Genomic DNA, 13,235 nt, shown 5'->3' on the forward strand with positions numbered 1-13,235 from the left:
TTATTTTGAGGGTATCATTCTTTGTTGATGGCGACGGAAAGAAGAACAAAAAGGTGTGAAGCAGAATCGTTGGAAATTCTTACAATCCTCAACTTTTTTAAATACAAAAACAACACATCTCAAATGTTCAGGAACCATTTTCTTAACTGTGTAAATTATATTATTGGTTTTACGTAACAATCATTTGGACACACCTCTGAAAAGAAAGTCCATTTATTTAATCATCATATGGAAAAAAGCACATTTTGAGTTGTTACCTGCCTGGGTCCTGGTCCCGCCTCCTGATCCTGCCCCCCCCCCCCAGGTGTCAGCGCCGCACCAGGCGGAAGATGCAGCTGGTCGTCATGGTAGCGGTGCTGGGGCTGCTGGCGGGGGCGAGGCAGGGCAGCGGCTTCGGCTGTCGTCCCACCAGCCTGAGCATCTCGGTGACGGGCTGCGGCCGCACCGAGTGCGTCAACACCACCATGTGTGAAGGGCGGTGCTACCAGAAGGTGCGGAGCACAAACACTCTTCACCGACATCAAATCACACACATGTTGAGTTAAGACCAAGACAATGATGTCATTTATGTATGACCTCATATACAAATATCCACATATATTTATAGCTCAATTCCCCATCTGTCCATATTTCAAAGTGTCTCGTTTTCGTGTTTTTGTTTCGTGTTTGCACTGCAGCGTTTTGAAAACGATGTCCGTTTACACGGAAATAGAACTTTTTCCCAAGGCAGATCTATTAAATAGCGCTCGGACTCGGTCGTCGTGTAAACGGGCGAAATATACAACTTTCTATAAAACAGTCTGTCTCCTTGTAGACGGTGGAAACTCTGCTACTGCGCATGAGCACCGCGGCCGTAGCAAACTGTTGTTCTGCACATGCTCAGTAGCTGCACAATAACAACGTTTTCCTCCGTCGTGTCGTGATTCTATATTCTCCTGAAACTTGGTGGTTTTATTTTGATAGTCAACGTAATAGCAATCCAACTTGGTCGTCCGTCCATACGACTGTCCATGTTCTCGCTATTGTTATTGTTATTTTTGGCGTTTTGCATTTGCCTGCGTGTGGCTTCATTACAGAAACAACCAAACAGCACCAACTAGTGGCCCGATGTGAGAGCGACTTTGCTTTCAGAGGCTCTGCTGAAACTTTCCCGGAATGAAAACGCATCCAAAAATAACTTTTCACTTGAAGCGTTGTGTGAACGGGACGAATGAAAACACGGGTGGATGTTATATTAATCACCGTCTTATTCTGACAGGAGCTCAACTACATCAACCCGAGTCTTTGGGTTCCGCAGAAAATCTGCAACGGCGACTGGTCGGACGAGGTGACCTTCCTCGAAGGCTGCCCGGTGCCCGTCACCGTCCCCGTAGCCAGAAACTGCAGGTGTACGCTGTGTAACCCGGTGAACACGGACTGCAATCGCTTCAGAGGGGCGGCGCTCAGCTGCCAGTCCTGACGGCCGACGTTCCGCCGGGCACTGAAATAAAAAGCTGTCCTCATCCCCTCTGGCTTTGTCGTCGCTGCTTCCTTTTTAGATCGTTTTGGGTTTTGTTTTTTTAAATAATGGCACCAGGTGGCAGTAGTGAGTCAGTTTAATAGAATCAGATTTCAAGATCACATGCTGCAGAAAACAAATGGTATTAATGTGAGAGTTTAACGTTTATACAATGCATTGGGCTAATTTGTCATTAATTGAAGCATTACTGGTTCTCCGTCACTGAATCTGGTTAGGAATTATTTATAAGACAGATCATGTGATTCTTGCTGGCTCAGTTCCAATAACTACCGAAGGCAATGGGTTTAAATTTGCTCAAGTTTAACATGCCGGCTTCCTGTTTGACTTTCAAAGTTGAGTTCAATCTCAATCTGTGTGATTTACAGTAGTATACTACATAAAATAATGTGTTTGTGATTGAACCCCAGTATTACCAGAGAAAAAGTATTAGTTTACACTGGGATCTATATTTCTACTGAGCATGAATCATCAGTAAGGTAAAACCCCAGCCTGCATTCCCTATTAGTGGATGGTGAATTTGGTGAATTTACCTGGAGGTGTTAACACCTGAAACTAAACGTTAACATGGAGGAAATGTCACAGGCCACCGTGTGAGGAATGTAAGAGGGAAGGATTCATAAAAGCGATAAATGTCAGACCAACACTTTGGGTTTTTTTTATATTCTGGACACAAGGTGTCTGACCCCTAAAATTCTACAACCCAGCGACTGTGGATTTCCTGCTGAGAACAGGAGGTCATCCATAAGGAAAAGAGAAAACCTCGCTTCTTTTTGTGACAGCTGGAAATGAAAATAAAGAGCCTGCGGTATATCCTGAGGCTCAACTTAAGTGCCTGCGGATCAGAGGCTCTCTTCAGTATAGGCTTTCACTGAATGTGGAGAGGGCTTAGCAGGCAAAAAAGATAAAAAAAATGTGTGTCTGTGTGTGTGGAACAAGTCTTACAGGAAGCAGGGTCACGTCCTGTTTAAGTGGTGCAGATGATGGTTGTGTTTGTTTCTACAGGGGAAGATTTTTCCTCCTGGTTTCAACATTTGCATTGAAGGTGTGGATCAGCCGAGGCGCACCGTGAGGACGCAGGTGTCCACAGAGCAGGAGACGGATTAGTGTTAAAGTCCCCAGACACTTTAGTTTAGTGTTATCAGTCTGACAACTAACTAGTCTAAATTCAAACCTTAAACGCGCCTAAAATAGAACATCAAACTAGTCTAAAATTTAATCTTAAAGTAGTTTAAAATAGGACAACAAACTGGTCTAAAATCAAACCTTCAACTACCCTAAAATAGAACAAAAAACTAGTCCTAAATAGGACCTGAAAATATTCTAAAATAGATCCTCAAACTAATCTAAAATCCAACCTTAAACTTGCCTAAAATAGAACCTTAAACTAGTCTAAAATTAAGTCTTAAAGTAGTCTAAAATAGAACCTCAAATAGTCTAAAATCAAACCTTGAACTCGATTAAAATAGAACCTCAAACTTGCCGAAATTAGAACAACAAACTAGTCTAAAATCACCTCTTAAACTAGTCTAAACTCAAACCTCAAACTAGTCTAAAATAGAACAACAAACTAGTCTAAAATAGAACCTCAAAATATTCTAAAATAAAACCTCAAACTAGTCTAAACTCAAACCTTAAACTAGCCTAAAATAGAATTGCAAACTAGTTTAAAGTAGAACATCAAACTAGTGTGGAACCCAACCTTAAAACTTTTCTATTCACTAAAGCTTACAGTGAGGGCTGCTTTAAAATGACCCCACCTGACATCTCTCTCTACCTCTCTCTTCCTCTCTCTCACCCTCTCTCTTCCTCTCTCTACCTCTCTCACCCTCTCTCTACCCCAGGGCTGGGCAGTCCTGGTCCTGGAGAGCTGCAGTCCTGCACGTTTTAGATGTTTCCCTGCTCAAACACACCTGTTCTCATGACGAGGCTCTGCAGAAAGCTTGACAAGGAGCCACTAATCGCTGTCAGCTATATTGATGTGAGGAGACGTCTAAAACCTGCAGGGCTGCGGCCCTCCAGGGCCAGGATGCCCCCCCCCCTGCTCTACCCGGACCAGGACTGCCCAGCCCTGCTCTACCCGGACCAGGCTCTGTTTCTTGCAGATTACCCGAATTAAGGTTTGTGTCTCCCCACCCAATCTATCTCTCTGCCTCTCCTCTCCAAGTATATAAAATTGAATTGAATAAACTAGTCTAAAATCAAGCAACAAACTGAAAATAGATCCTCAAACTAATGTAAAATCCAACCTTGAACTAGCCTAAAATAGAATATCAAAATAGTCTAAACTCAAACCTTAAACTTCTAAAATCAAACAACAAACTAGTCAAAAATCCAACCTTGATTTTTTTTTTTTTAAAGTAGGGAAAATGTTTTCTTCTGAATGTTTGACTTTTTGTGATTGTTTCCTATATCTTTTTCCTCTTTTTGAAATCCAGCTGTAAAAACCACCCAGTGTTGTATTTGGTGCTATAGAAAAAAAGTTAAATTGAATTGAAATTAAAAATAAATAAGTTTGCATGAAACCAACTTGCATCTATTTAATTTTTCTTTCCCTTTCCCACTTTGAACCCGGGTCATAGCAGTACTGAGAATCATAATCATAATTTAAGAATCAATTCTTGCCATCACTCCTTCCCTCCAAAAAAAAAAGGACAGGATGACCTCTATAATTTCTATTTGCATGCACTTTTAAAATTTAACTTAAACAAGCAAAGAAATGTAAAAGTTGAATGAAACGGAGTCAAAAACCCTTTATGGGGAAAAAAAGAGGACTAAAACAATAACAGGCTCTCAGTGTCAAAGCAGATCTGTTGTGTCTGACAGGCGTCTGAATGTTTGACTTATTATGAGTGTTTCCTTTATTTATTTCCACTTTTTGAAACCCAGGTTTTGCTCTGAGGGACAAGTGAAGTGGATGAATGTGAATGTGATTTCTGTGCCTCTGGCGCCCCCGCTGGTTGCTTTTGGCCTCGCAGGCTTTGCAGCTGTTAAAAGGCTTCGGGATGTTTTTTTCTTTTCTTTTTCCAGCTCGAAAATTTACAACAAATCGCTTTTGGACAATAAACATCAAAATAATATATATTTATATCTTTTTTTTCCCCTCTCCAAACTTTAGAGAGCTCCCTGCAGCCTAAACAAAGTGTAAACAACAGCCTCAGCCGTTTGACAGCTACATTTTATCACGAGTCAACTGATCTTTAAATCTGTCAAGGTCTCACCGTCACACACAAAAGGTGTGGAAAACAACAACTGCAGGTTCTTTGGATTTGCTTCAGTTTCGTGTGAAGTGAATTCAGATACTAACTGTAGGGAACCGTGGACATATCAGGTCGTGTTCACACGTCTTCCATGGTTTGTATCTCGTTTCAGGGTTCTTTGTTTCTATAATTAACACTTTAGCGTAGTACTTCTTACACCTTTGATGTGAAAACAGGATGTTTTGTACCACTTGTGGAAATCCAGCAAGAACTTGCATTTGACTAAATATCGGTGGTAAAATGTTTGATTCTGGTCTATTTTGAACTTTCAAACACATATATGATTGGTTGGATATTGTATATGTGGGTGTTTATATCCTTATAAGAGGAGGGAGAGGTGGGGAGGAAGTGAGGCTGTGGCGGTTCAGATTCAGACTCAGGTGTGGACAGACGCAGTATTCAGGAGAACCATCAGTACTTCCCACATGGAAAGAACCTATATAAACATATATGTTTTAATATAAGTTTTGATATAGGTTTTGAATATGTGACATATATAAAATTGGCCATTTTCCTATATTTTATGTACATATATGTACATATATGTGCATATATGTATGCTAATGTACATACATGCACATATACGCACATATATGTACATATATTTTATGCACATATATGTACACATATGTACATATTTGCACATATATATGTACGCGTATATGCAGCATTTATGTGCTTTTATGCAGCATGTATATTGCCATATATGTGCATTTAGGCAGCATATATATTGTCATATATATGCATATATGCTGCATATAGGTTTCATATATGTGCATATATCCTCATATAGGTTCTTTCCGTGTGGGTTTATTAACCAACGAAGTGACAACGGACTCAAACCAACGAACAAGTTAACAGAACTGTTACGAGTGGAAGTCGTCTCCGTCCTTCAGCCGCTCCGTCTCGTCTCCGGCCCATATTTATCCAGTGTGAAGAGGAATTTGTCCCCGCGCCTCCTCGGCAAACAGGAGGAGACGGACACGATGATGCAATGCTGCTTTTTCTTTTTCCCTCTCCAGGCGGTGATGAAATGAAGCTCCTGGTGGAGCTGCTCTGCCCTTCAACAGGAAAGGGACTGTATATGGAACTTTCTTTGTTTCCTTCCAACTATTAAACCTTCACTGATGAGAACAATGTCTGATGTGCTTTCATTGTTGCTGCAGGTTTTTAAATCAAAATCAAAAAGCGGTTGTTACGTTGCTGATACTTGCAGAGAGAACTGCTTGTAATTCCGGTTTACGAAACATGTTCAAGAGAAAATGGAAAAATAAACTTTGGTTGTGTTTTGGACGTCCGTTTACGCAACTGCGCTCTGAGCGTAGTTGTGTAAATAACAACACAACATTTTGACAAGAGCTCCCAAGGTGGAACTTTCTGAAAACAGTCAGTGTTCAACTATTCTGCATAGAATTTGTGCTCACTACTACTTTTCACTTTATACTGATGTGAAACACACAAAGGAAATCTATACATTCTGCATATATGCACATATATGACAATATATATGCACATAAATGCTGCATATATGCACATATGACAATATATATATGCTGCATCTATGCATATATATGCCACATATAGGCAAAATTGAGGTGCATATATGTGAATATACAGGCCGTATAGGTCTCCTGTACTGCTTCTTTATTTCCACACATATATATAGAGCCCATATCTCACTTTGGCAACTGTCATATCAAGGCAATAACTAAGAACTAACTAAAAAAATTATGCAAGAAGAACTTGTGTATGTGCGAACACGTGAAATTGGTATCACATGTAATTGGCATGTTATGTCATTTAACTATGGCAATTAAGTGAGAGGAGATGGAAAGCTATGATGTCTACCAGAATGTTTTCCAGAAACATTTATAAGGACAATTCTTTCTTGTATGAAGAGAGTGGAAAAGAAGGAAATGTATAACAAAATGGTTTTGTCAATCCCCACATGGAAAGAACCTATATAAACATATGTTTTAATATAGGTTTTGAATATATGTGACATATATAAAATTGGCCGTTTTCTTATATTTTATGTGCCTATATGTACATAAAATATAGGAAAATGGCCAATTTTATATATGTCACATATATTCAAAACCTATATTAAAACATATGTTTATATAGGTTCTTTCCATGTGGGTTGTTAATTCTCTCGATTGAAAATTCAATAAAAAGATAATTGATAAAAAAAACAAAAAAAACACACATTTTTAACTGTGGGAGGAACCAGAAAGCCCCACAGTGCTCACCACTGCACTTCCACCAGGCCCAGTTGACCTTGCGTGCCCTTTAAACCCCCCCCCCCCCCCCCCCCCCCCCCCCCCCCATCTGTACTGTATGAATCTTGGCAGGGCCGCCGTGTCCGGCTGGAACAACAGTCCCTGTAAGCGACCTGGGACTGCAGCACTCCTGACCTCAAGGACAGCGAGACGTGTCTAAACGGGCGTCCTGCACCTCTTCCTGCAGCCGGCGTGATGAAGTGCTGTGTCACGGTGCTGGCGGGTCAGGAGGAAGGAGGCGGCGGCGTCCAGCCGCTGGTAATCAGACACAGGATGACCTGCTGGAGCTAAAAATTAATTACATTCTAAAGAGAGAGGGGTGGGGGGGGGGGATTCATTCAGCTTTCGGATTACAGAGCAAAATCGTTCATTCGTGATCGTTAAAAGACCTTGATGCTGCTCGATGCGTCACGAGAGTCGTGACTTTCGCTGTCAGAAAAGGTGGACGTCTAATCGGACGTTGACTCCGGGCCCACGGGCCTGGCAAAGTGTCAAAGTTACAGCAATGACTTACTTTATTATTAGAAGCAACTGCAGCTCCTACTTCGTCCACTGGGGGCAGTAAGAGAAGGTCTTACTGCTGAACTGACCTTTGGCTAAGCCCCGCCCCCCGTAATGCAATTTCAATGTATCCACATGGAAATAACCTATATGAGGATATATGCAGCATATATATTGTCATATATGTGCATATATGCACATATATGACAATATATAAGCTGCATATATGCACATAAATGACGATATATGCTGCATATATGCATATATATGCACATGTATGTACATATAGGTGCATATATGTACATAACATATAGGTATATATAGGTACATATACATAAAATTATGTACATATATGTACATAAAATATAGGAAAACGGCCAATTTTATATATGTCACATGTTCAAAACCTACGGTATACTAAAACCTTTATGTTTATATAGGTTCTTTCCATGTGGGTAATCGAAGTCAAAGCATTTCAGTTTTCTTGTTTTATTTTACAGCAGAAGTACTAATATGCCAACTTGAGTTTAAGACACTTGAATAAAAAAGAAAAGCATCTGTCAAATACGGGAATGTTGAAACTGCATGTTTTCCACTATAGAATTCAAATTTTACACAAACTCACCTGCTTTTAAATAGTCTTTGGAAAAAAAGAGTCTTTTTGAGAGGTGAAGGAATAGATAGATATTTTATTAAGCAAATATACATTGAAGTTCAGAATCTTTGAAAAACTGTGATTGTAGAAATGCTCTTTGAACGAGCCACTAAAACGCATCTTCCTTCTACTGGTCACACTTAAAAAGAGAAATATCTGTTTTTAAATGCATTAATGCCTTGCAGCATTTGCTCCACAATACTATTTGCATGAATAGATTCTTATCATCGCCTTTATCTTAAGAAACACCTTTTTAACTCCGCTGTATTAAAAGATCATTTACCTGCACTGCTGATACCTAAAGTTGAGTGAAAAGTTCTCCCAGCGTCTCTTCGGAACATTTATTTGACTAATTTCCTTTTATTTCTCACTTTGCTGCGAGCGATGAAATAAAAATAGATTTTTCCGAGAAAAAAATCACCCGTCATGACAAAATTAGCCACAGAAATCAAAAATCAGAATAAAACAAAACACTTTCAAACAAAATTCGATGCAAGTGGACAAAATAAAACATAAAAAAAAAAAGTGATAAACGTGAACTTCAGCTGAGAAACAGCCTTCATTGGTCCGTTAATCTACGTGAACGCCGGAAGGGAAGGTTCCGTCTTGGGAGAGAGGAACTAAATGGCGAACTTGTTGCGGATGATCTCGCCCCCCTCCACCTCCACCTGCTCGTACAGCCACTTCCTGTCGCAGCGGCACTCCACGCCACACTTGCGCGAGCCGCACTCGGTGCAGGGGTAGAAGCAGCCCATGCAGTCGGTGTCCAGGCAGTCGCACGTGTCCTTGCCGTTGGACAGCAGGCGGCCTTTGTTGTCGTACACTTTGCTCTTGGCGCCGATGGCCTGCCTGCTGGAGACATGAAGCTGAGCTGACGTGACGGCTTGGTTATCGGACGCCGCGCTCTAAATGCCCTTCCCCCCCCTCGCTCCACGTCTTTAATCACCTTTTCACTTTTTATTTACGTCTGACGTGCAAAAAAAACCCACCCCAACAAAACAGATCACGGCTGAATATAAACCATCTGTGGATGAATCTGCTGCCGCCGCCGGCGTCTGACGCTGTCTGGCAATGTCACTTCGTTATAAAACATTCAGGACGTGAAACAAACAACAAAAAGGAATCCTGGGGACGCTTTTGTCTTTCACTTCATTATGAAACCATCCTCCAATCTCATTTCAGATTAATAGTTTTATTAAAACAACCCAGAGCCTGGAGGAATAAAGTCACTTCTGGAAACTTCCTCCGCTTGACTTCTTCAGCTGCTGTGAGGTCACAAAGTTTTAAACTCGTGCCTTAAATCCATTTTAAAAATGTTTTACTAATTACTTGCACAGTTTTTTTGTCATTAATCGCATTGTTTTTCTCCTGAAGACTGAAGCTTGTAATGGATATTTATTCAGGGAAAACCATTTTAACGACCAATTAATATCAACCATTAATATCAACCAATTTAAGCGATTTACAAAACGTACAGAATAAACAGAATAATAATAATAATAATAACTAGATCTGCATTTCCCGCGGCAAATGCATGATAGTGTGAATGCTGCTGGCAAACTGTAATGCTACCTGCGGCAGGTAAACTGTAATGCGTTGTCCTGGCGACCCGTCTCTGGTCTGGAGTGAGAGTTTAAACTTGTGCAACTTTTTGAAACTTGTGCAACTTTTTGAAATGCTACCTGCATCAGGTAAACTGTAATGCGTTGTCCTGGCGACCCGTCTCTGGTCTGGAGTGAGAGTTTAAACTTGTGCAACTTTTTGAAAATGTGCAACTTTTTGAAAATTTTGCAACTTTTTGAATGGATATTTATTTATTCAGGGAAAACCATGGAATTAGTGTCGACTTAACACACAGAGACTATATTTAAATTAAAAGACCATTTTTATAACGTGCTTTAACTTTCCACGAAACTGTTTCTCTCTAAAATCGGCAAAAAAAATAAACACATTCAACTGGATTGACAATCTGATTTGGTCGTCTGTCCATACGAATGTTCATGTTCTCCCATTGTTAATTTTTATAGCTTATAGTTCTTTGTATGTGTGTGTGTGTGGTTTCATTACTCAAACAACAGCAGCGCCCACTCGAGGCGTAAAAACAAACAATGTTCTCTGAAATCAAAACAATGCGTTTGTACTGCTGGTAGCGAGGTGTAGAATGATGATAATTAGTTGGACTGTCAAAAATGTTTAAGTTACTACTATCAGGATCCAGGAGATTTCTATGATACAATCAATATAATACTCAGTATTTTATCTGATGCTGCTTCTGGTGTTGAAGAATTTCAAACTTGTTTGTCTTCATGTCACATGTCAGTTTTCTGGCTCCAAGTCGTGATACTGGCTGGTGAGTTTATTTATATTCTGGGTAGAAAACTGAGCAGCTGTTTTTTTCTTTCCTCCCCACAAACCTCATTAGTGAGTGAAAAGGGGAGGACGTGTGTTTATCTGGGACGGGCTGCATGACGGAGGGAAAAAAGCTCCCGGCTTCAGACGGAGCTTTGTTCAGGAGGAGCTCCACCTTCTGCTGCTGAAACACCGGAGGCACAAAGACACTCACCTGTCAGGGGCCGACTTCCCTCCGCGGCCGCCGCGTCCGCCCTGCAAACACATCAGTGAGCGCCTTTAATGGCTGGCTACAGTACCCCCCCCCCCCCCCCCACCCATTAAACTAATGCCAACCCAAGCACATCCACGATTCCAAGAGCACTCGTACACAAAAACTGTCAACTCTTCACATACAAAACCAAAACACAATTTTAAATTTAACTACATAGAACAATAGAAGATACTTTAAACTTGCGTTAAATGTAATTTCAGAGCTTACTAGTTCACATGAATTAAATGAACAACACGTACATGTCGGAAAGTAACAGCAGAAGTGGAAACTCACCCTCATGCCCCCCCTCCTGTCTCTGCGCGCCGTGGCGTCTCGCGCTCGCTCTTTGTCTGCCTGCGTCGACACCTGATTGGCAGCGGGCGCTTCCTTTGGCGGGACGACTCTCTTGCGCAGCTCGATCTGGAAACGTGGGCATAGCCATCTCAAGATTCATTTCAGGGGACTTTAAACGTCCGTCTAGTTTTGATCGACTCGAAGAGAAACACGCGGATCTTTGTCAGGAGATCGAATTGAGTCATTTTCGCGACCCGAACCTTGGATGTGTCCTGTCCTTGTGTGAATATGGTGGGGACGGCGTCCTCCCTCAGGAACTGTTTGCCGTTGTAGTCCCGGAAGCAGTCGGTCCTGAAGTGCTCCGAGCACAGGCATGTGTTGGTGGTGGGGATGAAGTTCTTCATTCCCAAGCTGTGCACCCATTTGTTGGAGAGTTGAGGTTTGCTGAGGGGGAACCTGACGCACCGGGGAGAGGCGACACTTCAACAAAGTAATTATGTACAAACTGATAAAGTGTCTGGTAGAGTGGACCATGAATTGTTTGCTGCCAGACAGCCAGCCAACCATTAAGGAAACTATCCACACTAGGCTTTCTTTTCTTGCATTTATGGAGGGCTTTTGTAGTCAAAGGTGACGACTGATCACTAACAGTAACAACAGAGAGTAACAAGAGAAGCAAGGAGGTGTTTGGAAGTTTTAGAAGCATCACAGACACAGATTGTAAGATCTCTGTGTTAATTATCTATTCTATAGGCCGTTCTTAACATTATAATTAAAATGTGCTGCGTTTAGGTTTTGGGTGTGAATGTCTCTGTATTGGTCATGTATATGCAAATTAGATATCTTTATGGATTTTATGAGAACTCTTTGAGTGCAATATAATAGATGTATAAGTTTCTGGATCCCAGAAAGAAAAGTGGTCACTGCTGTGGAAACTAATGGGCAACTTTTATCACCATATTCTCTTCTGTTTGTCTGATTTTTTAATAATTTATCGTTAAACTCGGGTATCGTGAGGATAATCTACTTTAATAACACAATAATACAAACGCTTTTTAGTAATAGGGGCGGATATGAAGTTACCATAGCAACGAAACACCACGTTAGCTCCGATGTGCGAAAACAAGCTCGTGTCGATTAAACACGCTCGCAAATGCTTTTGTAACTTCACCTTACTGTTTGCAACAGCAGGAGAACGTATGTATTATTCAGAAAACAAAGGTTTAATGTGTCTATGGGAGTTTCTCTTGGTGCTATCACGTGAGAGTAAACGCGCTTCAGCTCGGCTCTACACGAAACCTTCAGGAAGAACAACTCACCTGTAAAATCGTATTTCCGAACCTTTAATGAACTTGTTGTTACATCCGGTTGCTGCACAGATAACCGGCATGTTGTCTTTTTAGCAGTCTACTGGAGGTAAACAGACACACATGTACACTCCTGCAGTGTCTTCCGCTTCTTCTTCTTCTTCTCCTGCTTCTACTGCTTCCTCTCCGGTATAATGTTTACGGGTCATACTTTGTTTTGGGCGCGCGCGCCCTCTAGCGGCGATTCAAGTAATCAACCACAATATACAGAAGACAGTTTATATTAATTCATCATAGACTACAATGTTATCCGCGTTTATGGGTTTGTTATTTATAGTAAATAGCACAGTAACTAGCATAGAAAGGGGAATATTATCCAAATCAAAACAGCACTACTGTCAATTGAAGCATACATAACAATACATTGACCATACATAATTTATTATTACAATAATAAATAATCTAATAAAACAAACAATGAGATATTTTAAAATTACCTGAATAAATTCTGACCACAAAATATAAAAAAAAAAAATCTGGATAGATTATGAAAAAAATTATAATTTAACAAAAAAAAGTCAATAGAATTTGTCAAAACAAATTTTATAAACTTTGAGAAAAATATTTGAGGAAAAAACTATTATGAATACATTTTGTCGGGGGGGGGGGGGGGGGGGGGGGAGTCAGAATAAATTCTGCAGAAACAGTCTAAAATTTAAAAAAAAAAGTTGAAAAAATACTGTGGTGAAAAAAACCCAATATCAGATTAAATAAAAAAGATTCTGAATGCATTTTAAGGAGAAAATGTATTGAGTTAA

The 13,235-nt window shown here is 40.5% G+C and overlaps 2 protein-coding genes across 3 annotated transcripts; one reads left to right on the forward strand and one right to left on the reverse strand.

Annotated features, from left to right (window-relative positions):
- Nucleotides 1-329: 329 nt before the first annotated feature.
- LOC308131526 (gonadotropin subunit beta-1-like) lies at nt 330-1,459 on the forward strand (the record flags this gene model as incomplete). Its single annotated transcript, XM_080498278.1, has 2 exons — nt 330-491; nt 1,259-1,459. 2 exons carry the CDS (start codon nt 330-332, stop codon nt 1,457-1,459), a joined length of 363 nt encoding a protein of 120 aa, XP_080354404.1.
- Nucleotides 1,460-8,411: 6,952 nt separating this feature from the next.
- On the reverse strand, nt 8,412-12,553 carry arl14ep (ADP-ribosylation factor-like 14 effector protein). 2 transcript variants are annotated; one of them, XM_080496622.1, is made up of 5 exons: nt 12,430-12,553; nt 11,371-11,566; nt 11,111-11,236; nt 10,778-10,818; nt 8,412-9,063 (listed from the first exon to the last, which is right to left on the reverse strand). In XM_080496622.1, exons 1-5 carry the CDS (start codon nt 12,498-12,500, stop codon nt 8,835-8,837), a joined length of 663 nt encoding a protein of 220 aa, XP_080352748.1. In that variant the 5' UTR covers nt 12,501-12,553; the 3' UTR covers nt 8,412-8,834. The 2 variants fall into 2 exon arrangements, with proteins under 2 accessions (XP_080352748.1, XP_080352747.1); XM_080496621.1 differs by having other exon boundaries at nt 8,412-9,066.
- Nucleotides 12,554-13,235: the final 682 nt, after the last annotated feature.

The sequence above is a fragment of the Blennius ocellaris genome (genome assembly GCF_963422515.1).
Source record: "Blennius ocellaris genome assembly, chromosome: 1".
Taxonomy (NCBI): Eukaryota; Metazoa; Chordata; class Actinopteri; order Blenniiformes; family Blenniidae; genus Blennius; species Blennius ocellaris.

Excerpts from the sequence above, each read along its gene's own strand:
- arl14ep (XM_080496621.1), bottom strand. The coding sequence starts at position 12,500 with ATGCCGGTTATCTGTGCAGCAACCGGATGTAACAACAAGTTCATTAAA. Across the intron at positions 11,567-12,429 it reads TCGGAAATACGATTTTACAG|GTTCCCCCTCAGCAAACCTC; the intron begins GTGAGTTGTTCT and ends CCGGTGCGTCAG. Across the intron at positions 9,067-10,777 it reads GGGAAGTCGGCCCCTGACAG|CAGGCAGGCCATCGGCGCCA; the intron begins GTGAGTGTCTTT and ends TCATGTCTCCAG.